This window comes from Teleopsis dalmanni, chromosome 1 (genome assembly GCF_002237135.1).
Source record: "Teleopsis dalmanni isolate 2A chromosome 1, ASM223713v2, whole genome shotgun sequence".
Lineage (NCBI taxonomy): Eukaryota > Metazoa > Arthropoda > Insecta > Diptera > Diopsidae > Teleopsis > Teleopsis dalmanni.
In genome coordinates, this window is record NC_051846.1 from 155,496,684 (window position 1) to 155,523,354 (window position 26,671).

At 28.1% G+C, this 26,671-nt stretch overlaps 2 protein-coding genes across 5 annotated transcripts; one reads left to right on the top strand and one right to left on the bottom strand.

Moving 5' to 3' along the window:
- Nucleotides 1–704: 704 nt before the first annotated feature.
- On the top strand, nucleotides 705–15,879 carry LOC119669476 (zinc finger FYVE domain-containing protein 1-like). Of its 3 annotated transcripts, none has more exons than XM_038079376.1 (9): nucleotides 705–998; nucleotides 12,204–12,635; nucleotides 12,701–12,911; nucleotides 12,971–13,416; nucleotides 13,478–13,641; nucleotides 13,700–13,898; nucleotides 14,789–14,981; nucleotides 15,143–15,247; nucleotides 15,312–15,879. In XM_038079376.1, exons 1-9 carry the CDS (start codon nucleotides 933–935, stop codon nucleotides 15,659–15,661), a joined length of 2,166 nt encoding a protein of 721 aa, XP_037935304.1. In that variant the 5' UTR covers nucleotides 705–932; the 3' UTR covers nucleotides 15,662–15,879. The 3 variants fall into 3 exon arrangements, with proteins under 3 accessions (XP_037935304.1, XP_037935302.1, XP_037935303.1); XM_038079374.1 differs by having other exon boundaries at nucleotides 706–998; nucleotides 15,089–15,247; XM_038079375.1 differs by lacking the exon at nucleotides 705–998 and adding an exon at nucleotides 7,309–7,410 and having other exon boundaries at nucleotides 15,089–15,247.
- A 2,185-nt stretch (nucleotides 15,880–18,064) lies between these two features.
- On the bottom strand, nucleotides 18,065–26,572 carry LOC119669477 (thyroid adenoma-associated protein homolog). 2 transcript variants are annotated; one of them, XM_038079377.1, is made up of 12 exons: nucleotides 26,279–26,572; nucleotides 26,131–26,213; nucleotides 25,978–26,078; nucleotides 25,629–25,883; nucleotides 24,758–25,572; nucleotides 20,415–22,681; nucleotides 20,215–20,358; nucleotides 20,091–20,150; nucleotides 19,438–19,589; nucleotides 18,710–19,366; nucleotides 18,470–18,651; nucleotides 18,065–18,414 (listed from the first exon to the last, which is right to left on the bottom strand). In XM_038079377.1, the coding sequence occupies exons 1-12, from the start codon at nucleotides 26,385–26,387 to the stop codon at nucleotides 18,080–18,082; spliced, it is 5,160 nt and encodes a 1,719-aa protein (XP_037935305.1). In that variant the 5' UTR covers nucleotides 26,388–26,572; the 3' UTR covers nucleotides 18,065–18,079. The 2 variants fall into 2 exon arrangements, with proteins under 2 accessions (XP_037935305.1, XP_037935306.1); XM_038079378.1 differs by having other exon boundaries at nucleotides 26,274–26,356.
- Nucleotides 26,573–26,671: the final 99 nt, after the last annotated feature.

Below are 26,671 nucleotides of genomic sequence, written 5' to 3' on the forward strand. Positions count from 1 at the left end.
GCCAACATTATTTATATTTGAAAAAATTTATAAAATAGTTCGCTTTATGAAGCACATTTCGTATTTTCATTATCTTCATAATAAGTATAATGCGCGTTTTAGCAAGTTTATATGCCATATCTGAAAATCGTGAGTAAACCTATTATAATATTATAAGCGTTATATAGTTTTCTTTTTATCTTATATGTTCAAATGCAACACTGCGTTAACAGCTATAATATAGAATTTTTTCATCTATTTGAACAATATACAGATTAACAAAATTTCCTTGAAATTGTTGAAGATCTTGACATTTGCCAAATGTAGTTCATATGAAGAGTGAGAGGTATGCTTCGTATTGTACTAATAAGTAAAATAGCGGAATAAATCACAAATCAGTTGTTAAAATTATTAAAGTTTTTATTTTTTTATTTTATTTATTGCTACAACTATTTACATTATAAATAACGAGTCGCTTAAATCTGATAATAAATTATTAAAGTAACTAATACTATTTATTTAAAAGCTATAAACACAACATGAGTTGTTATTTTAGTACCAAACGTCTGAAAAAATACCCGCTGTCCAAAGCTATCAGCCGCTGTAAATTGCACATTCATTTTCGTCGCCGTGTTTCTCATAAGTTTGTTGTTGTCCAATCAGTAACTTATGAATTGCAATATATTTATAAAAATTAATTTAAATACATAAAATTTTAATGGTTATATGCAATAAAAATAATAGAAAAGGGGATAAATAATTAACAAAAGTGTGAATATTTTAATTAACGAGAGTTTGCAGAAATGCATCTCATGAACTTGAAAGAGAGTTATGAAAAAAGAAACACATGATAATAAAAATATTATTTTAATACATATAAAAATTATATCCTCTTATGAATTATATATATGTTTAATTTCAAGTGTTAAATATTTTAAAGTTGATGTTATATTATGTTAAACTTAAATACAAAGTACGAAATTCAGCCATCAATAATGGAACCACTGGATTCTTTACGCGTAAGTGTATTATTTATAGCTTTTCAATTGTTCGGCAAGGTGTACTGTAATCGGTTCAAGTTAATTAAAATCCTTTTATAAACTAAAACTTAATATGTATATGAACTACGTATTTAAAATTTAGTTTTATTACATTTTTGCATTAGTATTTGATAACTTTAAATTTATAAAAAATTATGATTAAAAATAATTTGGCGCACATTAGATTTGATAAGACTAGTACTCTGTATGTGTGAAATTGCATTAAGGGGCACGTCGCATACAAAGCCAAATAACAAAGAAAACAAATTTAAAAACTCTAAACGCTCAATAAAAGTAAATTTAATTTAATTCGTTTTTAAATTCCATACTCATATGTTTATTTTAATTTATATTTGTATTTGTTATATACACTTTGTAACAGGTTTTTTAATAAAAAAATAAACTACAGTTTCTGCGCATTAAAAAAATAAAAGGCTTTGAAACAAAATTGACCAAACAAAATAATTTAAACACAACATAAATAAATTAAAATTACAATTTATTAGAAGATCACTCAAGTACTCATAATCAAAACAATTTAATATAATAGAAATAAACAAACAATTTTTAATAAACAATTAAATATTAAGAAACAGGATATAAAGAGGTTTTTCGAACAATAGTGAACTACAACAACAAAAATTCATTTTTATATTATTTTAAGTAATTGAATTTTTTGGCTGACCATATAGTTATTTCAAATATTGCCAAATATCCATCATCAATTGTCTTGGAAATAATTCTTGTATTTAATTATTAGTATATAATTTTTTGAGACTACAAGTACCACGAAGCGAACTCGTGCCCCACCAAATTTGAAGCTCAGAGTCAGCGAACCTTAACCAACTGACCCAAAGCCGTAATTGACTTTTATGTTCGCACATTTTTCTGGAGTTTTGTTACTTTGCTGTGAAAGTTTTATCAACAAATACACTTGCTGTGTTTATATTAAAACGGAATACCAAAAAATAAATAAATAAAATTAATTTTACACGACATTATTTATTAAGTGCAATATTTAAATGTTTGTGTTTTCTTAAATCAAATTTGATGCAAATCATTTTATCTCTAAATGAGAACATTGTTTTCCTTGGAAAGCACACATTTTTTATGCATCTTAAACTTAAGCGCTTACCTTACAGAAACTAGTACAGAAACTGGAAACTAGTTGGTTTTATAGGGAAAGAAAAACTCAAAACATTTCTTTTCTCAAAACATTCCTGAAAGTTTGCCTAGCACTGATCACCATCATCTATGGCTATACAGTCCATGTAGAACCTAAGCTTGTTTTACGACATTCTTTAATTCTACTCTATTTTTGGCTTTTATCTTCCAGTTGATGACATTCATATATCTCAGACTTTGTCGAATACTGTCATTCCATATCTATCTCAATTTTCCTTTTCTTCTCGTTGTTCTAATTTCACTCTCGAAGATTCTGGCTACTGCTGGTTTCTTCTGGCATCCGCAGAAGCACACGTGTGCTACCCCCTTCAAGTGTTGCCACTTCAAGCGTTATCATCAGTTGATCGTTCATCATTATTTCTTATGCGATATTCTCCGTTTTCTTGCACTGGGCCAAATACTTTTCTCATAGCCTTTCTTTCAAATACCGCCGCCTACCACTGATACACAAGATAAATAGATATGTAGGTAAGGAGCTCATATCGCTTGATGATATAAAACTTGGTAGTGCATGTTCAATACTACAACTTTGAAGGAGGAAGTTGAACTTAAAGCAATACTCTATATCCATAAACGGGGCACAATAGATTTCACAGTGCAAAATCCTCCCACATACTCGTAATAATAACAATAAATTTTATACATATATATATATTATCTTAGAAGTTATTTTAAACTGCTTAAATTAATAGAAATCTCATGTAGAATAAATAGTTCTTGGTCTTGCAGGAAGTCTTCACAGTTTTAATCACAAAATATAGTTTTAACTTTGAAGGTGTTAGATTGACTATAAAAAAGCGTAGCTAAATCCTAATGACTTTTCTTTTTCCTTCTATATCTTGTTTTATTTTCTATTTTACAGTTATTAGTTTTTCACTGCTATTGCATTTATTGCTTTCATTGTGGTAATGTATACTCAAGTATGAATATGACTAACATTGCTATTTTGCTAACAGTCATTGACATCACCTCAGTCATTATGATGACATTTGCATCAGTTTGTTTATTGTGTTTAATTACTTTCCGTCTTTTATCCCATATTAGAATGAAATCGTTTTTGACTTCAAAGTTAAGATGTTCTAGGGATTTAATGAAATAGTTATAAAATTATGGCTTTTTTGTAATGTTATTCTGCGGAAAATATCGGCATAAAAAACAGTTATTTTTACATCTCATACCAAGGTATCTCTGTTTATTTCAAACACAATTTTCTTTCGATTGATATTTCATACAAATAAGCCGTAAAATATTCCAGTAGTTCTCCAGTGGATAATTATCGGCAATATATAAATCTTAATTAAAAACATTATCTCAGCAAGCATCAACTAGTAAAATACTACTGTCGACATGTACTGGGACAATTGGCACTGGCAATGGCAACTCAATATGAAATTCACCAGTGAACACTGCCAAAAAAATAAAACTACAATTATATACTGGAACAATAATAATAGTAATATAATAATATTAATATTATGCGTATGTAGAAATTTTGCCAAAGTCCAGCCAGTGTAGACGCTGAGTTAATATAATATAAACAAAAGTTGTATATGTGTGAATTCACCAGTGAACCAGTTGCCAAAAAAATAAAACTACAATTATATACTGTAACAATAATAATAGTAATATAATAATATTAATATTATTTATATAATTATATATGTTTTTGTTTTTATTTTTAAGCTAATACCAATTAACTTTTTAAGATCTTTAGTATTTAAGAGTAAAAGAGCAGGAAAGCAAATGATGCAGGAATACAAAAACATCACAAAGCAAATAAATGTCATAATAACTGTGATGAAATCAATGATTGGTAGCAGATTATCATTGATAATCTCTAGCTAGTAATTGCTAATCGACAGTTGTGTTAATTGAATATACACGTATTTAATTCTTTATGTTTAAATTATGTATTTATTTGTTTTTTAACGTATCGGGACCAACTTCCAAAAATATATACATTGTTTTCCTCTTCTATGAATAAAATAATTGAGGAATATAGATCAAAAAATTTAAAAAATTAATAATTGCGCTTTTAAATTAAAACAAATGGCACACACATTGCTTTCCGGTAATGACGTTCTTTAGCTTCGTTAAACAGTCGTTGACTTTTGATATGAACTGTATTATACATTTTATACATTATACTATATAGAATTTTTAAGTGACGCAAAATAATACATACGACCATGAAATGGTAAAAATATGTATCATTATCGGTATAAGTACTTCCACAAATATTATGGTAATGGTAGGTGTAAGGAGATGATTGTGTGTAAACAATTCAAGAATAATACATTCTGCTATAAAAATGTCTTAGGTTTAGATCAACACATTGCTAAAAATATATTTTTCTCACAATAAGTTATCAGTGTTTATAATATAGAATTTAATATGTCATCCTCATGTAATTTTTGGTTTTTGGAAATATATTTAAAAAAGAAATTGTACTCCAACTGTATTCTTTACATTTTTCTTACTTTAAAAACTCTGTACTAAGATTAATAATACGAAACAAATTTTAAGTTGTAAATTTCCGAACTTAAAGTAGAACTAATACTTTAAAATTTTATTTAAAAAAAATCAAGAAAGTATAACGATTATTGATTTTATTTCTACTAATTATTCAGTCAGAAATTATTCGATTCATGTTGAAGTCTTTCACGCTAAGATTTTCGACTCTATTGCTTTCGACTCTATTTGAAGATCCCGCCTTTTCAATCCCGTTTACACTCTATCGTTGGCAATAAAAACGATTGCAGCTGATCTTGATGCATATTTTCATATAAACAACAGAATTAGATCGGCGGAACATTGGTTATATTTTTTATTCTATTCGTATTTGTGCTCAACAAACGCAGATAACTATACCTACTTAATAGAATACAAAACTTAAACACGAATGCAGTTATAAAGGTTTTTTACTGATATTTGAGAGATATTACGAATATTTTTTTAATTATTTTGCTGAAACTCAATATTTTTTGTTGATATTTTCTGTTTTATGTCGAAACAGACACAATAATAATATTATTTACTATCTTTTGTTTAAGTTCAGATGTTTTGGTTTATTATATACTATTTGTATTGATTCATCTTCCGATAAGTGTTTATTTATATAAATATATACTCTTGTTTTGTAATCTCTGACACTTACTTTTTGGCAATATTTGTCGCGCTTATATTATCTCAAAAATTTTGTTTTAAGCGATAAGGATGTGCACCATTAGCTGCAGATATGCGTCTTTTAAAAAATGTATATATTTTTAAATGAATGAATGATTTTTGATTAATTTAAGCAAAAACGTTATTCCTACCTTTACTCAAGTTTTAATTATCTCCATTTAAATAGATATACTGATTAGAATAGATGCTGCAATGTTAGAGGATCTAGATTCTGAACAGCAAACTGCCGTTAAACAACAATTACAAAAATCATACCAATTTGCGGCTGGAAAAATAACAGTCTATAGACTACTGAAAAGCCATTGGGATATACGGCATGCGAGATAACTAATTAACCTTAAATATGTTAAACTATTTAGCTATCTTTAACCACGGAGAGTAAAATCTAGATTGAACTAACAATAGTACATTGTTAACTAAATTACCAACTAAATTGAAATTCTTGTAGATTCTATAAAGAAAATTTGAAAATAGCCACATGCATGCACCGTCACGATTAATTACAGCTAGGCATGTCGTATCATATGGGACTTTACAGCTAGCTGTACTAAATTTTATAGGTTTTATAAATAATCTAATACTGCTAAAAAGGTCTGAAAAATACTGGTTTGAAAAAGGTCTACACAAATTATCTTGTAGGTCGCGATAAATTTAAATAACCCTATAAACAATAATAATAATCTATATTAACTCAAAAACTAAGAAAACATTATCGACATTAGTTGTCTGGGCTCACAAAAAATCCGATATTCAAAATTTTATTTTCTCTTCTATTTAGACCAACAACTGAAAGACTAAATTATATAATAGTAATAAGTGTCAACAGGTTTGTTCCTACTATTTCTATTTGATGACTACTTGACTTAATAAATTTATAGCAAACCTTAAAGGTTTTTAAAAGATAGTATAACAATAATAATAATATAATACAATAGGTATTAACATACAGACAGACGAACATCTATTTGCATTGTCATGATGATCGATAACTTACTGAGCTTCTACTTTGGTTAGACTTTGGTAAGATTTTTATGTTCGACTGTAAATTCAATTTTTTTTAATATAGCGTGAGAACGAGAATTTATATGAGTTCGTGAAAAAATGAGTGCGTTTGTAAAAATTTTGCCAAAGTCCAGTCAGGGTAGACGTTGAGTTAATATAATATAAACAAAAATTGTATGTGTGTGAAAATAGTTTTTATTTATTATTTAAATATATAAATATATTCTTCAAAATATATTGACTATAATAGTTTTTATTTATTATATAAATAAACCTTAAAATATGATAAGTAGACACAAACACTATTCTCTGTTTCACTTATAAGCGATGACCACTGTACTTGAATGTGCAAAAGTTTTTTTCTCTCTTTAAAGCATTTACTTCTATATTTAGAAGTAAACAATTTGTTGAAACAAAAAGTGTGTGATCAGAGATGTAGGTTGTTTTTTATTTACAATAAAATTTAAACAAAGAAATATGTTAAAATTAAATTTACTAAAAAAAATTTGATTGGCAACGCGATGTTAAAACATACGCGCATCAGTTTTGAATGTCAGTCATAATGCATTTATTTTCGGTCTTCGTTCCGCGTTCTGCAGTCTCTTTTATCTTTTATTCTAAACAATGTTTATTTTTTTTTCTATTGAATTTAATTATTTTGTTTTAAATATTAATTTATAAAAATGTGCATATGTAAATAAGTAAATTGCCTGATATTGATTAGTGAATGTACTGACTCATACAAATAATAATTTCACAAAACAAACCTATATCATTTAATATCACAAAAAGTGTTTTGCAAGAATTTTTTTTATTTTATTATAACCATACGTAATTTTAATACATTAAACGTAATAAATGAATGCATACGTGTCTTCAAACACAAAAATATATAATATAATATAAAACAATATACAATATAATATGGACTACAGTTTATTATATGTCATCCCAACTTTAAAGTAGTGGTCTGTCCAATTTTTTATTTAAAATGGCATTTCTAAGGGAAATTTCAGAAGTAAGTGAACTAAATAAAATGTAAAATACATATTTGCTGTACCGGCATTTTTTTTTTTTTTGTTTAATAAAAATTTGACGCTTAGGTTTTAAAGTAGATTTTTAATATATATATTATTGCAATCACGGTTGGGGCGTAGCGTGCCCAGCATTTGAAAGTAACTTTTAATTGGCATGTAATCCTAGTTATCCTAGGTATTTTATCCTAGGTAGTATAGAAAATAATTAAAAATAATATATAAAATATAACAAAGTCTAATCACCATAGATGGCTGTCTATATCTAACTGTCCATATAACTTTTAGTACATCTAAGTATCATATGGGTCAGGTCAGTTGACACCTAGAGATTGTGGGCTATCTGTTGATGATCTGTTTGCAGAAACTTTGTGTATTACAAGGAAAATTCTTGTGTGACTAGGATTACGCTGGTATTTTCCATGTGAAATGCAATCAGACACGTTGCCTTGTGTACTTGCTCCCATGGGCACGCGCCCTCTATTATTTCCGAATTTATGGTTCGAAATGTAAAGCAATCATCAATCAACTAACTAAAATCACTAACCACTAAATGAAAATGAAACCATTATATCTATTACAACAAGTATTCGCCATTGTTTTCTGCATTAAAAAGTTTTCTTTATTAAAAATTGATTTTAATGAAGTTTATATTGACCATTAATATTGATATTAAACGGTGTAGAAGTTCTGTGGTTTATCGGCTAAAAATTTGCATAATTGATTTTTAGTCACTTTTTAGTCGGCTATACAGTGGATGCATTAAAAGTTTCCAACTAATTTTCGTCAATTTATTCCTTTGCATCAATAAAATTATTTGTGGGTTAGCATGATACACAACTCTGTTCCCTTTTCTGGTCCCTTTTCCTTGATTATGTCGTTCAAGCTATTCCAGACAGAAGTCGCTCGTAAAAACAATTTCCTTTTAATTCCACCAAACACTTTGTATTATCTTGCTTGCCATCAATCCAAGCTTTGAAATCGTTTGTGGTCATTAGCTTAAGATCATGTAAATCAAAGCTATACAGAACAGATAATATCGCGGGCCAATTCAGATCACTGAATAGGCTGGAGGACCGCAGAAATAAATAGATATGGTATGTTCATAATTTTATCGAAAAATAATATAAATACGGCGATAATGTTAAATTTAGTTGTATTAATTTTTCATTAATTTATCTTTTACAATTCTAACAACACTATTAATATTAGTTGCCTTACGAAAAATATTATTTTAAAATAGTGTCTTTGTCAATTAAGTAAATTATCATGAAATGTAATAAATTATTTAAATGATTTTAATTCTTTTATTTGGGATACTATATAATGTAAAATGTTATATTACATAGAATGTAATCTTACGAAAATATAACAAAGAACAATTTGTCTAATTATGGTATATTAGAAATATTAGAAACACAAATATTAACCGCAGGCGGCATGAGACCAGTGGCCGTACTTTGGACAACCCTGATGTAAAACATACGTTGTATAATACCGTATTTAATCTATTTTGCATCGCATGGAATGATTCGTTTCAAAACTGGTTCGACTTTGTTACGCGGCAAAAGTGTTTTACTGATGATAATTCGGTCAATCAAATTTTTTTTCGTTCATTCATGTAGTACTCAAACATCGAGTTTCTTTCCGTAGCCTGCTCTTTTTAAATGATTCCAAACTGTCATATATGTAATGCTCAGAGTCTCCGCTTTTTCTTAACAGCTTCTGAGTGTATTTTGCTCCACCACTTACAAGAATTCATCACTTTTTTAGTGAAAAAAAAAAAAACGAATAATACTTTGTATATCACTAAATACTTACTCCTCTATTTTCAGGAGTTATATATTTTCACTTTCATAAAAGCACTGACGCTATAGTTAAGAAGTGCATATTTTTTCAATAGATTTTAGATTTCTTCTAAAGGTTTTTGTGTTGAATTCTCTTCTATAATATTTCGGACCATTTTTCACTAAATATAATTGATTTATTTCTATTAAATTTTTTATACTAACATTGAATTACTACTTAAAAATCCTCCTTAAATTGCCCAACTTATGATTTTCATTAATAAATCATAGATAAGTGGTAGACTTAACACCTTCTGTAACATGGTTTCAACCACTTACTGCTTACTTTATCACGTACCACCATTACATTTCGCTCTAACTATGGTATTCCATCTCTTTATATTATTTTGGTACATACATTAAAAACAAAAACAAGAATTCGCGTTTGATGTATTTTCTAGTAATCGCACACGATATATCATCTTCCCTATTTACGTAGATTAGAATAATAATATAATAAAATATGTCCATAATACTTTAACTTTATTTTACATTAAATGCATGTAGCTACATATTTTTTATTATTCACACACATTATATAAAAATAATATATATTATATAAGCATCTATATTCTTAATAAGTATGAAGAGATTAACCATAGCCAAGTCTCTCAGTTTTTGAGTTAATATGATAAGACTTTGGGCAGATCGGTTAAGGAAATAGAAAATAGAGAAAGCTTAGATTATATACAAGATAATAAGACTGCGTTTTAGACTCTATCTCTAGTGGAGAGATATATTATACGTGCGCCTTCACAAAAAAGAACTGAATTTCCTTAGATCAGTGCGTTAAAACTGAACGAATATACTATACATATACATATATAAATAAGTATTATTCTGCGCAATTGTTCTCAACTAAATAAAATATTCATATGTTTCTCTACAGGTTATTTATTTTTATGTAAATTTAGGTTGTCGACGATTTTTCCTAAGGTCTATTATGTCCATTATATAGGGTTTCCAGTTCTATAATTGTGAAACGTCCGTCCATTATAAAAAGGTTCTCTACCCCTGACGTGCGTCTACTTACATGACAATTTTATTTTCTTTTATAAATACTATATACATATATGTTTATATATATGTAATATGAAATGATTGTGTTTATTTGCAATTCATAAACAACGAAAAACTAAAAAACAAAACAAAAATTGTTTATATATATGTATGTAAGTATTTCACAGAGCAATTCAACTCTTGTATTGAAAATGCACTCAACTCTGTATTTTAAACATTTCATTTTTTTTATTATCTGAAAATAATTATATGAAGACGACAACTGAATGAATACAATATCAAGGGCGCTGATAAAGCCAGAAGCAATTTTTTGTAAAGTTTATCCACTTCTCATTAACAAAGTTAATATACCTAAAAAATCTTAAGTGTTTCGCAACAAGAGATATTATTTATTTATTTTATTATTTTTTTTAATAATTTTTTACATTATTTATCCTTATTTATTGCATTATTTATTATTTATGAAATTGAACTTTTCCACTAGATCAATTATATATTTTAATTTGCTGACTGTTTAAGATAATCTTAAATGACATTGTTTATGATGTTTTTTAAAATGTTTTGGGTATTAAATTTCAAAAAAAGCAGAATTTGAGTATTTAAATTCAAATACTTTTTTAATTTGATCAATTTTCTATATTACTTATTTAATTGGTCATAACGAACTATCTAATCGGCTCTGCTGCGTCTGTACCTGCTCCAGTCTAGTACACCATGGACTACGCCAACATATAGAGCAGGGCTGTCTACACCAGATGCGATCCCGGGCCAATGCAAATTACTGTACAGATTGGAGGGCCGCAAAAACAAATATATACGTTCATAGTTGTTTTCGACAAAAATAAAAATACGGTTATAATGTTAAATTTAGTTTTATTGATTTATAAATTTAAATTCATTTATTTGGTATACCATAAAAATAAAATAATGTAGTTTTATTAGTATACCAAAAGAAAATATGGGTAATTCTAATAGATTAAAAATAAGTCGCGGGCCGCACAAACATTAGCCGCGCGCCGTACTTTGAACAGCCCTAATATCGAGGATCAAAGATCATATGAATAGATTTTTTCTTGAACACTCAGTGCTGCTTCATCACTCATTGATATATAATGTGCGCCACACAGAAATATAGATAGGCTGTGTCACCTATAGAGTGGAAATTTGTTCGTTCGAGTTAAATAGCTCTACATTCTATTTACCTACGAAGTCCATAGTAGCACCTAATGGCAACGCTAACTCCACTTATGATTTCCAGTCTAGTATGTTGTTGTTGTTGTAACACAAATACATAGGTTAGGATTTGTAGAAGAGAAGAAATGAGTATGAGTTACTAGATTGAAACTAGTCTGTGTCAATTTAAAAAATCTTGGAGACTTCAATGGCTCGAAGCCATGTACATATATGGCTTATATTATGTTGGAGAATACAGCTATTAATTGCAAAAGGTAACTGATGATAGGTGTCGATGTATTCATAATACGAAGACATGCCCATCTGTGTGGCACGCAAGGAGATATTGCTTTGACAGTAGTTGATTATGGTATTTTTAAAAGAAGTGCGTACCTTTTACACTTTGAAATAGCATTGTTGTTTTTGGTTAACGCTGTACCAGAATAGATAAAATCTTTTACAGCTTCGAAAGTGCAGTGTCCAGCTTAACGTCCGGAGGAAACATACTTTTGCCAGTAGTCGAAATATAATTCTTTCTGTCTTCATTCACAGAGGGTCGTTCGTCATTATAACTCCTTTATCATTCTAATATAATTTATCAGCACAAGTATATTTTTTGGTTCCTTTTTTTCAAGCTCAATATTACAAACCGTATATCTTACATTCTATATAACAATTAATACGAATTTCATAATACTTTTAACATTTTAATAAAAATGTTTTGATTTTTCTTTCAGGATGAAGCTCTTAAACCGGATATTGTACATGATGCTGAATTTAAATCAATTCCATTTATTCCTAATCTCACAAGTGATGAATATGAAATTCAACCTCAATTAAATGGAGATTGTTCATTTTTGTTAATGGATGCCAGTGAAAATTTACACATTGCCACACCAGATATGTTTTCTAGAAAACTACATTGTTCTGAAAATGATAAAATTAAAGTTGTATCCATTTTTGGTAATACCGGTGATGGTAAATCGTATACTTTGAATCATACATTTTTTCATGGACAAAATATATTTCAAACATCGCCCGAACAAAACTCATGTACAGTAGGAGTTTTTGCAGCAATGCAACATGAACTAGGAGTCTTATGTTTAGATACCGAGGGCCTATTAGGAACATCAGAGAAAAGTAATAGACGAATGCGAATGCTTTTAAAGGTTAGTCTGATTTCATTAAATTGAGTTTTCTTTTATTATTTTTGTAATTACTTTTTTGTAAATAGATACTTGCCATATCGGACATTGTTATTTATCGTACAAGATCTGAACGGCTACACAGTGATATGTTTGAATTTTTAGGAACAGCTTCAAAAGCATTTTGTACACATTTCGCACAAGCTTTGCAATCATTAGCCATACCTGGTACTGCTAAAACACTTGGTCCCGCAATAATAGTATTTCATGAAACACGCCATACAAAACCTTTAGAAAGCTGTAAGTTTGAAAATGACTATCATTGGAATTCTATTATATATATTTTTTTTAAATTACAGCTGTAGAGGAAAGTGCGGAAGATAAATTAAGAGAAAATTTCTCAAAACTCAATTATGATATAAATGCCTTTAGTTCGCTGCGTTATGTTGGAATTCAAACCGAAAACAATAAAACAACTGATTTCTCAAAAGTTATTGCCGCTGTGCGTATGGAAATTGAAAACACATCAGTCCGTTCATCACGACAGCCTGGTGTAGTGTTCAAAGCAATGAAAGCCTTAAATGTAAAGTTTTCTGGTGAAATTATAGAAAAGTCAATAAATCCTTTTCCCGAACAATATTTTACATGTCCTGTACACTGCGAGTCATGCAATCAACGTTGTCAACGTTCGATGGGTCATGTAATCGATGGAGAAAATCACTTCAATAAACATCCTTGCAATTATCAGCACCAGTATGAAAATAAAGTTTATTTGTGTAAAACCTGTTATATTAATGGAAAAGAGGTGAACTTGTTATAACAGCTTTCAATTAAATAAAAGAAATAATTAATAACTATGTTTGTAGATTATTGTTACAATACGCACACAAGCTCAAAACGATAGTTCTTGGTATGGTTTGGCTAAATATGCTTGGAAAGGACCTGTGATTGAATGTCCTCATTGTGGTGAAATATATAGAGCGCGTCAATATTGGTACGGAAACAAATCTCCAGAAACCACTGCTGTTAGGTAAATAAATTTGAATGCTAAATTATTGGTAGAATAAAAATTATAATTCTAATCGTAGATCAGAAATTGTTCATGTATGGAAAGGTGGTAATATTACTACAAAAGGTCCTGTACATTCGGCTCAAATGGTATTGGATGGCGTATCTTATATAAGTGAAGCAATTTCTTGTATATCAGCTCCACCCACAAAAGCTATAACTGGTTGGCTTGCAGATAAAGTAGCACCAAGTTATTGGAAACCAAATCATGAAATAATAGTACGTTAGTTTAATGTGTATTGTTTATACACACATATATACACACACTTTACTTTTATTTAATTTTAATACTATTAATAACAGAAGTTTTATTTTAATATTAAAATTATATATAATTGTTTTGTTAGGAGTAAATTTATTATATATATTATAGATATTTTTTTGGCATAATAGTGTCAAGTACGATTCCTAGGTCAGAAAATTATCATATGGAGGACTATGTCATGCAATAATTGCCGAGACTTAGATGTTACAGAAAACTTCACTCAAAAAAAAAAACATCAAAAAATCCACAATATTCTAGAAAAAGTTTATACAACTGATAATATTATTATATATAATGGTATATATTTTACTATTTTTTATTTTATTTTAATATGAGATACTAAATTTTATTTCATCATTATTTTGTATTATATTATTTTTAATTTCATATTAGATTATATTTAAAATAGAAGGATAAATCCCAAGGTTGATTTGCAATATTAATTGAGATTTATAGTATAGTGTCAAATAAAACCCTACTCAAAAAAAAATACTCAATGTTCTAGAAATAATTTATTTAAGTCATAATAATTTATTTAAGTCGAAACGCAAAGCAAATTTGTTGTTTAAGTCGTTGGAGCAGTTCAACGTTCGAATAGTTTGAAACACTGATTAATATAAATATTTTATCATTTTTATTTTTATTCATTTTCTATGTTACTTTAAGTATATATAAGTATATATATGAAATTTATCTTATATATCCAGATATATGCATATTTTAGCTTATAAATATATGGAATGATTATTATTAAATAAATAAAAATAACAAATATTATTAAAAAAATAATAATAACAATAAGAAATTAAATTATTATATTATTTTACATTATTTTCCTCTCTAGAATTGCCATGCTTGTAGAAAAAATTTTGAAAAAACTGGACTTCCAAAGCATCACTGTCGGGGCTGTGGCGAAGGCTTCTGTCATCCGTGCAGTCAACATAAAATGTCGGTACCAGCCCGTGGTTGGTTACAACCGGTACGAGTGTGCAATGATTGTAAACATGAATTGCAAAGAAAGGAGGACTCTGCTCCTGGTAATTATAATTCATTATTTTTTAAATATTTTCGACACAAACTTTGAATTATACAAAGCTTTGTGTTATTTTTATTTTTATTATTGTTATATATTTTTATTATACAGAAATTTCTTCAGAACCATTAATTCATAACAATTCAAATCATAACAATATCACAGGCCCACCACTTACCGATGAAACGGATATACGAGTACGTAAATATGGTGAAAGTATTTACAACACGATAACGAGTGTGGCTTCAGTTGCTTTGGACTATCCAAAAGGTTAGTTTATCTATAAATAATAGCTTTTGTGTTATTTTTGAATATAAATATATTTACTTTGCAGAAATCATTAAGGATTCAGCACGTCCATCTTATTGGGTACCTGATGCTGAATCACCCCATTGTCATATTTGTCGTATAATTTTTGGAACCGTAGAGGAATTAGAAATAGCGAAAGAAAATGGTTTATTAACAACTACAGCTAATAGACAGAATGTAACTAATAATACTTCGAAAGTAATAGGTGATTGCAAACGTCATCATTGCAGACGATGTGGTCAAGCTGTTTGTGCTGATTGTTCACAAACTCGTTGTCCTGTCCCTGAACGCGGTTGGCAAACTGATGTGCGCGTTTGTGATTCATGTGCATGCATAGAGTCGGATAATGATGACAAGAAATCCAAAAAGGATTAAATGTATTAAATTAATTATATCTGTGACCCAAATGAGGAGAGCATTTCATTGAGTAAAAATCCAACAAATCCCAAATATGAAATACTTATATTTAAAATGTGATACTTGTACATAAAATTTTCTTTAATGATATCTACTAGCTCTAACACTATTATACAAAGTTGAGATTTAAGTGCAAAACTTCAAAACATTTTATTGATGCCAAGTGTTTTTGTAAATATTAGCACAATTTGTTTAATAAAGTTAATTGTTTAAAAAATTTGTTAACAAGATAAATATGATATTAATAACATCCATTTAATAAGTTCATTAAAAAAATTATATTTTAAACATAATTATATTTAATATTGAAAAATACCTGTTCCTGTTAAATGATGAAAATATACATAATAGACATTAATATTCTTATTTACAATGTCAGCATTTTCATTATATTCGTTGCATTATTTTTTTAATACAATTTCGCATATTCAATTTTTTGAGCTTTTATTTACAAATTAAAACAAACTATATTGCAGATATATTCATCATTATACATTGAATTAATTTAAAAAGAAAATTTTTTAAATATAATTTATATAAAAAAAAATTATATTTTAGTGCTATTATTCTTTTAAACTATTTGTGCTCTTATTTTTTTATTATCTTTTTGAGCTTCATTAAATTTTTATTTAAAAATAATCGTGTTGTTATTTTTGATTTTTTGTAATGAAGATACAATTCGCACACCCTCTTCAAAAGAGGCACAAAGAAGTATGGAACATGCTTATAGTTTACCTGTCTACCAACACGCAAAATAGCATTTTCTTTTTATTAATGCAAATTGTCGGAAAAAACAGTTATATATCCATTTTTTTTTTGTTAGGAATGACACTAAGCTGCAAAACATTTTTTTCGTTTTCTTTAAATTGTCGAATTTCGAGTTATGCCTCTTTTGAAGAGGATGTGCGAATTGTTTTCATGCCGCTTTATTTTTAGCAGTAATTTTAGTCGTTCTGTTCGTAATAACTTAGCCCGACTTTTTAAACTTTATGCCAGCAAATTGTGGTTAACATATCCCAAAAACTTGTTATAGTTTAATTTAAAGAATATAGAAATTTGAAGATTGGATTAGGATAGGGTGCAAACTTAGTTCATTAGGGATTAGGCAGTAATATCATATATTTTCAACGATGCGGCTTTATACTAAGTTAAAGCCAATTATTTTGGAATTCGTTATAATAATTTATTTAATATCAGATTTAAATAAAATTGTGATTAAAGAAATTTTTAAATATTTTGATTGATTTATTAATCAATATAATAATAGAACTAGCTATAAAAGCAAAAATATAATTTTTAAAATAAGTTAGGTAGTTTAGTTTAAAAGTAGTTCATATTAAAAAATAAAAAACTTCCATGAGTAACTAATGTACTATAATACTTACTAAATAACAAATTTTATGATAAATATATTTCTTGCAACGCTTCATTATTTGTAAGAACTTAAACACCTCCTGCTAGCATGGTTCTAAGCCATTTACAGTTAGTGATTTTTAATATTTTTATGACAAGTACATATTTAAATTTAATTATTTATGAAGTTTTTTTTAATTTTTAGTTAGATACACATTTCACAAGTAACTGTTTTTACAAAAACTTTTTCTTTTAAAGTTATATCTCAGTTATAATTTTAAGGTCATCGACTATCATTGTTTATAGTTTACATTAATATTACAAGAAGATGTTGAATGTTACACAATTATTTATGCCTCACTTTTTTATTGAAAATACGTACAATTTTTCAAAACATTATTAACCTTAAATAAAAACACTTTTGAAAAATATTTAAATTTAACAGGACAGAATATTTAAAAAAAATATAACAAAACTGATAATAATCCAAATGGTAATAAAATAAAATTTATGTTATAAAGTGTCATAATTATTAAATGCTCTATCAACAAAAGTACGTTTACACTTGACTAATACGCAATTAACTCGACAAATACGCAATTAATTCGACAAATATCATTTTTCATATAAAATTTATACAAAAATATGCGGTACAATAATTGTAAGTATAAACATAGATTATAGATTCTAAAATGGGCGACTAATCGAAAATTGAATATATTAATATAGTTGTTTAATACTTTACATACATTATTTGTGTTACTGCAAAAGGTCTATCATGTCTCGGACATCAATAAACGTCGATATGTCGCTTTATCATTATAATAACTTCTTAAAAAAAAAAACAGTTTCAAAGTCTATAAAGTCATTTTCATAAATTCTAGATCGTCTTAAATTAAAATAATTTAGTATTAACTATACTATAAAATAATGTTAAACGATCAAAAACAGTTTACTATATTACTAAACTACTTAGTTTAATAAGTATATTTCTTTTAATTTAACTATATTAACAAAATATCATTATTTTTTCTGACTATAACTGCTATATGCATTCTTGCAGACTATATCCAAAACTTTTGGACGTTCATTAAATGAGTTTTTAAAAACTACGATGATGTCATAAATAACTTTTATAGGTTCAGCAAAGACATTTACTTCATTTTTATCAAAAACTTCTAAATCAGTAACTATTTCTGAATTTTTGATATCATTATTATTAGATTGATTAGGAGAATATATATCCGTTATTATATTGAATATATCTATTATATATTCGTCACTAGCCTTAGTTGAAAGTAAAACATCTGCGATTGCTTGAAGAAAGAGTCGTTGTGCCATTGTAGAAACAACATTTTCTATAAAAATTAATAATAAGTGAATTGATTTTTATATTTACTATAATATACACACCCATATCAACATCTAAATTTTTTAAAACAATATTTGATGCATTATCACGTATATCAGAGTCATCATCCATAATAAGTGAAAGCAATAAGTTAATATATGAACGCACAAAGCGTATATTTTTATTTTTCAAAGCTTTCCAAAAATGTTCATGTATTTCGTACAAAATATGTGATGCCTTAAATCTGAAAGTAATAGAATGTCAATTAGTAGATACATTTATCACCCGGATCAATTACATACCTTAAGAAGTCTGGTTGCCATGGTTGTGATATCTCCGTTAAATATTCCAGTACTGCTTGAGAAACTTTTTCGTCTACACCTTGCGAGACTACAAATCGTTCAATACACATTGCCAATGATGTTTTAACATCACTAGGATATTTATTTGATTCGGTTATAAGATTTTCAAGAGTATAATTAAAATGATCTAGGAAACTTAAGATAGCATATGCTTTTGTAGTGCACTCTGGATAGTAAATTGGTAAAAGCACAAGCTCTTTCAAGATTGAATCTAACTTTTTACTTTGTTTTATTTCAGTTATTATAATATCACGTGCATCGGCAGTTAATATTCTTACAAATTGCAATTCATGGGCAGTAAATTCGAACTCGGACATAACATATGCATTTGAATGCTTTTTTAATAAAAGCAATAAAATTATATTTAAGCATGTTTCAGTTTGCTCAATATTTTTTTCATTTATGTTTAAGTTTAGTAGGGAATCTGATATAGCATTTGGAGATAGTGTTAATCGTGTTATATGCAAATTATAAACATATAATGCTTTACGCAAAACAGGAAAATATTTACTAAACTCGGGATTAATCATTTGATTTTGGGTGCTGAAGTAGGTTAAATTTTGCATAACATTTTCGGAGAATTTCAATTTTGTCGTACTGAAATTATATCGAAGATAAAATTGAATTATAGATACATATATAAATTAAATAATTTTATTACAACGCACCTGCTTAAAAGTACAATTAAGATGTCAAATATAGCTTTCAATATTATTGAATTTTTCATCTCTGTTTTTTGTTGGAATATCACTAATGTATAACTAATATCACAGGCTAACTCCAATACAAAGCTCTTATATGTTTTAAGAAGCATATGTACCTGTCGAAATAATAGTTAAAGATTATGATTTTATTTATATTAAATTAAAAAGATTATATAGATTATATAAAGATAACTATGTTATATTATATTTAACAAAAATAATTATTTTCATGTGCTTTTTATTTTTTCGCGAAGAAATAACTCTTACACAAATAACTGTTATTTTTGCATTATAAATATAAAAATCAAGAATTATTCTTATTCGATACGTCTCGATAGATCCGTTTTTAGGTATATCTTTATCACTTTTATGACAGTCAATATGTTTCAATTGGGTTCTTTTTTACACATATCCATATATAAACATATATTTATACACATCACACAATCAAGCTCGGTTTGGATACATACATTTTTATCCTATAAAATACAACTAATTTTACCCCAAGCAAAATATAATCCACGAAGATTAATTCTCAGTGAGTTTAGCGCTTTTGTTACCTTTTCTTATTTTGTATTTAACGTTCATTTTACTACAGTTTACATACTTTAACTTACCAATATTAAATTTCCATGCAGCACATTCAGATTTGCATCTTTATAATTATCAACCCACATCTGTAAGTTATATGTAATTTTGTATTAAATTCATTTTTTTTATTTGCAATGAAAAAATGCTCACTATTATATCTGCACACTTCTCTAAAATCATTGTGGGTACAGCATCCTTTGATATTAATGCAGTAATCGCTTTAGCAGACAAAAATCGTGTTTGAAATTCTGGACAACCAGAGCATGTCACAATGTATTGTATAAATTCTGAGAGCTATAAAATAAATTGGTTTCTTATTCTGTAAATGTAATATCTAAAAAGCTGCTCACCTTTATATTAGATTCTGTGCCTTCTAAAGCTGATGGATACAAACGACTTAAAAGTAAAAGTAAAGGATGCAACTTATTAGCTTTCTTTTGCATAGAAACTAATGAACTAGCACATTGTAATTCCTCTAAGAAGAAATCATATAGTTTGGGGTAACGTAGAAAGAAAATGCGACCTGTTAGCTTGTTACGTATATTTAAGTTCTCTGAATCCTTTGTTCTTTGCACACCAAATATACGATTTATAAGTGCAGCAAATAATAAAGTTGCTGAATTCTTTTCAGACCACGTTTCTGCATCATAACCACGTAAAGCACTCTTAACACCTTCACTTATAAATTCACCCACCGCTTCATTTAAATCAGAGCAACGGAATAAGGCTCGTAGTATATTCATGGCATGTGTACGCGACTCACCACTTATATGTTCCGATGGTGTACATAGCTGCAGTAGCTGAGACATGCAATAGTGTAATGATTTTGTAGAGCCCATTTGCAGTTCGGATGTGATTAGCGCCTGAACCATGAACGGGACACCAGCACTTCGTCGTGTAGCACATATTTTCTCATTAATCTGTTCATCTTTAGATATTAAATTTATTAAATCACGTAACCAAACCATCGGTAGCATATTTAATTCAGCTATTTCGACACGCCATAAGCGACAACAAAGCTTTGAAAAACCAACGTAGGCTTGTTCGAATGCACCACGATGCTTTGTTTCAAAGAGCAACAATTTGAAATGTTCGCCTATTTCTATAATTTGCTCTTTTGTAATCAGAAAGTTTTCATTTATTTGACTACAGTAGATGGGTGATCGTAATACGATTTCACCAAGTAACAGAGACACTTCTTTTATTGTACGCCAACTGCAGAGAAGCACCATTTGTGGAGTAGTTTTAACAGTTGATAGATTCAATTTAGCATTTTTCGATGATAACACTTTGCACACAGTTTCTGTTTCACCTGTGTTGATTTCAGTTTCATCTTTAGTGAATTCTGCTGGAAATTCACTAAAATCATTTGGTAGATGTCCTTCAGGCGAAGAACTATTTACGATTGGCGCAACAACCGCGGTTAGCATTTTGCATAATATTATTAATTCAGCTATCATAATGCGCCAATGAATTTCTTGAGACAAAATTTGAAAATCCAACTGTTTAAGCAAATGTTTAATGGCAAATAAAATACCATAGAGTGGATTTAACTTTGCAGCTTGTAATATGCTTTGCTTAGCTAAATCCAATCCATCCTTTAACTCAATTAATAACCAGCATAACGAAGCATAGAATGTAGGTTGATAGTTTGTTAACTCGTAAGTGCCGAAAATGCTCGGATTGACCATATTGCAATAAAATTGTAATTGATATGCACCAGTAATGGAATACGTTGGACGTACCGAAGTCAGTAGCTCTTTTATTTGATTTCGATTAATATTTAATTTATATTTTTCCACAAGACTATAACCTAGAATATTTTCAAGTGTTTGCAGGATATTAACAGCAATGTGTTTATTTTCTTCGTAACAGTCAGATAACATTTCCGCAAGAATTGGAACAGTACTAGGCACAAATACATTTTCTGAAGAAATATTAAGATTTATGCATATGTGTAGACATTGCTCGAACAGTTGAAGTGCCACTGATCTTCTACTAAAATTTGAACCATAAAATAGATTTTGAACTAAAATCCGCATCACGTCAACAAAAAATCCATAATGCATATTTTTTTCTAACTTTTCTTTAGTTTTACATTCCTTTAAAGCTTTAACTAAATTTATTTCTAGACGAACTAAGACTTTTTTAAGTAATGAAAGTGTTTTCTGTCTTGTAGCCGGACTTTGTGTATTTAAGTTGTATTCTAAATATGTCAATAAATGTCCACATTCAACTTCCGTTAATACTTCTGTAGTTTTATGAGTTTCTACCAAGACCCGTAAAGCTATTATACGGGATTCGTCTGAATTTGAAACGATACTATATAATAAATCGCAAGAACATTTTATCATAAGTTCATTGAAATCGATCATTTTTATGCCTAATTTTCTTACAGCCCATAGAGCAGATAATTTTATACTTGTTGGAGTTTCAAATTCTGTATTTTCAACAACATCTCGCACTATCTTTGGCTCCACTTTAACAGCTTTAACAAGCAGATTTTCCAATTCTGGCATATAATCATCGTTGTCTGCAGCAAATTTAAGTAAGTATTTGATCCATAAATCAAACCAGTCGTTATATTCTAATTCCTTGTGACTTACAGTAAACATTCCTAAAAAGGTTGAAAAATGAAAATTGTTATTTTATTTATAATATAATAAAACTTACAAATCACAAACAAAAATTAAGATATTAGTGCATCTACAAACAAAATGTAATATAAAACAAGACGATAATGGTATAACTGAATAAGACGATTCGTATAATCAGATTTGTCATTGCAAAGGTATTAAAGGATTATAGAGAGAATAAGAATATCTCAAACTACTCATCAACCGTAAAGTTTTTTAGACACAAATCATAATAAAATTATATATATATATATATACATATATATATATATATATATAATAATATATATATAATTTTATTATGATTTGTGTATTAAAATATTTACGGTATATATATATTGACAAATATACCATATATAATAAAAAATTATCTATATGCTAAATCGAGTTTTTAAAAGTTCTCGAAAATAAAGGAAAAAGTATGTAACTTAAGTTATTCAAAGATACTATATACTATATAAATATTTCTATCGATATAATAAGACGTACTAACACATGTAGACTAATGAATTCAAGATACAACTGGCTCGGGCACACATTTACAAAACCCTACGAAGAGGTCTGTCATGCTGCCATACAATGGAACCCGCAAGGCAATTGAAGACCCGGCAGTCCTCAGAGCACTTCGAAAAAACCATCCAGCATAAAACTAACAAAGCATTTAATGAATTATGATATTTAGCATTGAATAGAAATTCCTGATGATTCTATGTAAATAGTCTATGCTCCTGATGAAATTCAGCTTAACAATAATAAATAATGAATTCAATAACTTATTTATATAAGAACTGAAAAACACTGATATACGCATTAAAAAAAGGGTGATCTATCTATTGCGTCTGACTAAACCTATGTAGTTTTTGTCTATATAAAGTATACCGGAATAATACACAGACTTGCCAAACTTAACACTGTGAATTTGCCAATTGCCAGTAAAGGATAATATATTGATCACTTTACTCTCGACGCCAATTTGTGCACATAAATTTACATATATATTATAGGAATTGGGTTCATATTTCTTAAGCAGATAGGTCAAGAGCTACGTGGCCTTTATACTCCAAATATAGAACGTTCGACTTAATACATAGAAGTATATCGGAAGTATCTAAGATAAAATCTATTAAAACAGGACATTGAGAACTATAGACTGCATGAAAGCAGGCTCGACCTGCTCTGTCAAATCTTCTGTAGTACATATCTAGCACCTGTAGTGTATTTGTTCAGAAACAAGGTTAAGCTTTTGCTCGCCCGACTGTTTAGTACACTCAATGATATTTCCAACATTATGACCAGGTACTTGCCACAATGCGTCTGGCTGGTACTAATAAGCCAACAATTACGACAGTTCTACCCACAGTTACAAGGGATGTGGAATCGAACCGCTTTCTTAGCGAATTGAAAAGGATTTGGTCCTGATACCAATACATCTACTTACCTGCGATTTACGAAAATAACATATAATAAAATTAACAGGAGACAAAATTAACAAAAAATACTTTATCTTAATTAGATTCTACTCACTTATAATTGTCTTTTAAATCATTTTCTCAATTGCTTTTTATTTTATCATTTAAAAGAAACTTTGTACAAAATTAATCCAGATCACATTCTTGCTAAAATTGTCGAGACAAGTGAGCCGGAATAGAGTTCTTAATATATCTTAATGCAGGTCCATACAAATCAATTAACCAATTTTAATCAATTCTTTGGTTATTTACAGTGAACTTACTAATTTTAACAATAAGATATTTGAAATATTTTATTTTTTAAAGGAAGCCAAGGAAGGAAATAAATGCATAAAAACTTTCTATACTCAAAATTTAATTATCAAATTCTGTTTTGAATATAATTTATGACAAAACTGATATAAACTTGGAATATCAGAAAATATATGCAAACTTATAACAGAGTTATAAGAACGAATTATATTTAACAATTAATGATAAAAAGTATTGATCATTTTAATATATAAACACCTACTATATTACATAATCTATTTAAAAGATATTATAGATATTATATTATGATATTCTATTTGGATTATAACTACTTACCCTCAAATAAATTATTAACCATAAAATCTCGTCCCATATACTCAGAGAATAGTTTTGAAAATAAATCTGGACAATTCCGTAAAACATCAACTGCACCCAAATTAGAAGCCGTATGAAGAAGTATTACACATTTCATAGATATAGATAAACGTTCCGATTTGCACGCATTGTATATTTTTTCCAATAAATATTCAAAATTCAGGTTTTTTGCAAGAGCTAATATATTTCTCAATAGATCTTTACACATATGCCTAACGCTATCCATATGATGTTCCAAATAACCAAAAACGAAAGTTAATAATTTTCTTAAAATCGATTTTGTACTATCGATGGTTTTTTGTATACTCAAATCAAGAGTCAGTATTATTTTTGACATCTGATATAAAGCTCTTGTTGCTGATAACAAAATAACTGGCACAGTTGAATTTGAATTAGCAAATTCATCGATTTTAGCGCAAACATCACGTATATCTGCTGAAAATGTATCAAAATCTTTCTGATTTATAATATTTATGACTCCAACACACATTGCAATTTCATTTGGATTTTTTGCATTTTTAGCTTCTTGTATGAATGATTCAAATTCATCAAATATTTTTGCATTGTATGCCAAAATAATGCCTGAATTCGTTCGAGGATCCATTGGGATTTCATCATTCAATAATATCTCTTTACAAATTATTTTTAATTTATCCAATGGTTCTTTATTTTCTTTAATCATTGTAGGAAACTCCTGAATGCAAGATAATACTATTCTCAACACATTATGTATATAGAGATAATATTCATTTCTTCTGGATGGTGATTGCAGGACACTAATCAATACATGATTAAAAATAACTAGTAGTAATTGTCATATTTATATACATACCCCAATTCTGTTATATATTTTTGTAAGGATAAACACAAAAACGGAAAAAAAGTAGAAATAGTTTCACCAACTGACTTTAAACCGCAATTAAAATTTTCAAAGCAACCACTCAAAGACAGAATTGCTTTATTCCAATCACAGCTATCTATCTTCGCCTTTGCATTCGAAATAACAGATTGTAAGGAATGAGTCAAATATTTAATAATTGTTGTTTCATCAATATTGGTACCAACACGAGCCGTTGTGATAAGTAACCTTAGGGTTAAAAGAATATTTATTAAAAAAATAATAACAATAAAAAATTAAAGAAATATTGCTTAATTTTAAATTACTAAAGCATACAACTGACTTCACTATTTGATTTCGTACAGGATGTTTTAAAGGACAGTGAAAATACATATCAGCAAGAAACTGGAACAATTGATCATCATTTTCAAGAGATTTAGAAACCTAAAATAAAATAATTATTTTTTTTTTAAATTTATTTAAATAAAATACGTACACTTTTGCCTACATCTTTTATAGTAGAAACTTGCTCTTGTACAGATTTTGCACCTCTTATTCGCAAGCAATATGTTTCCTCGCCTAGAAATGCACATTTTTATTTGAGATCTTAATAAAAATATTGTTGTTGACAGTAAATACCGTACATAATTCATAGCTCTCAGGTAATTTAATAAGTTCGGCCCGCATTTCTGAATTTTTTTTGACATTCTCACTTGCTTTAATAGTAGAGACACGATTATTTAAAGAATTCATTTATATTTGTTTAATTTTATATGGTAAAAAGTTAAAAAAAAACAAACAAAATGTAAACACAGGCCGGAACGAATCACACGCGAGGAATAGGGATTGCTACTTGACTATAATGATGAGTTGAATTAAATTAGTAGTATTTGTTTCTGTTGTATAATATAGGTCTGTTCCACGAGCTACTTGTAGTAAAACTCAAGTAAAACACGGGTACACTATAAAATGAGAGCATAATACAAATAAAGTACCAAATTACGCTCTTTACATATATTTTCAGGGAACAACTTTGT

Coding starts and splice junctions, on each gene's coding strand:
- LOC119669476 (XM_038079374.1), top strand. CDS start 933: ATGTTAAACTTAAATACAAAGTACGAAATTCAGCCATCAATAATGGAA. Junction 999..12,203: donor AACCACTGGATTCTTTACGC/GTAAGTGTATTA, acceptor TTTTTCTTTCAG/GATGAAGCTCTTAAACCGGA. Junction 13,899..14,788: donor AACCAAATCATGAAATAATA/GTACGTTAGTTT, acceptor TTTCCTCTCTAG/AATTGCCATGCTTGTAGAAA.
- LOC119669477 (XM_038079377.1), bottom strand. CDS start 26,387: ATGAATTCTTTAAATAATCGTGTCTCTACTATTAAAGCAAGTGAGAAT. Junction 22,682..24,757: donor GGTTAATAATTTATTTGAGG/GTAAGTAGTTAT, acceptor CAACCTTTTTAG/GAATGTTTACTGTAAGTCAC. Junction 18,652..18,709: donor TGGCAACCAGACTTCTTAAG/GTATGTAATTGA, acceptor TATTACTTTCAG/ATTTAAGGCATCACATATTT.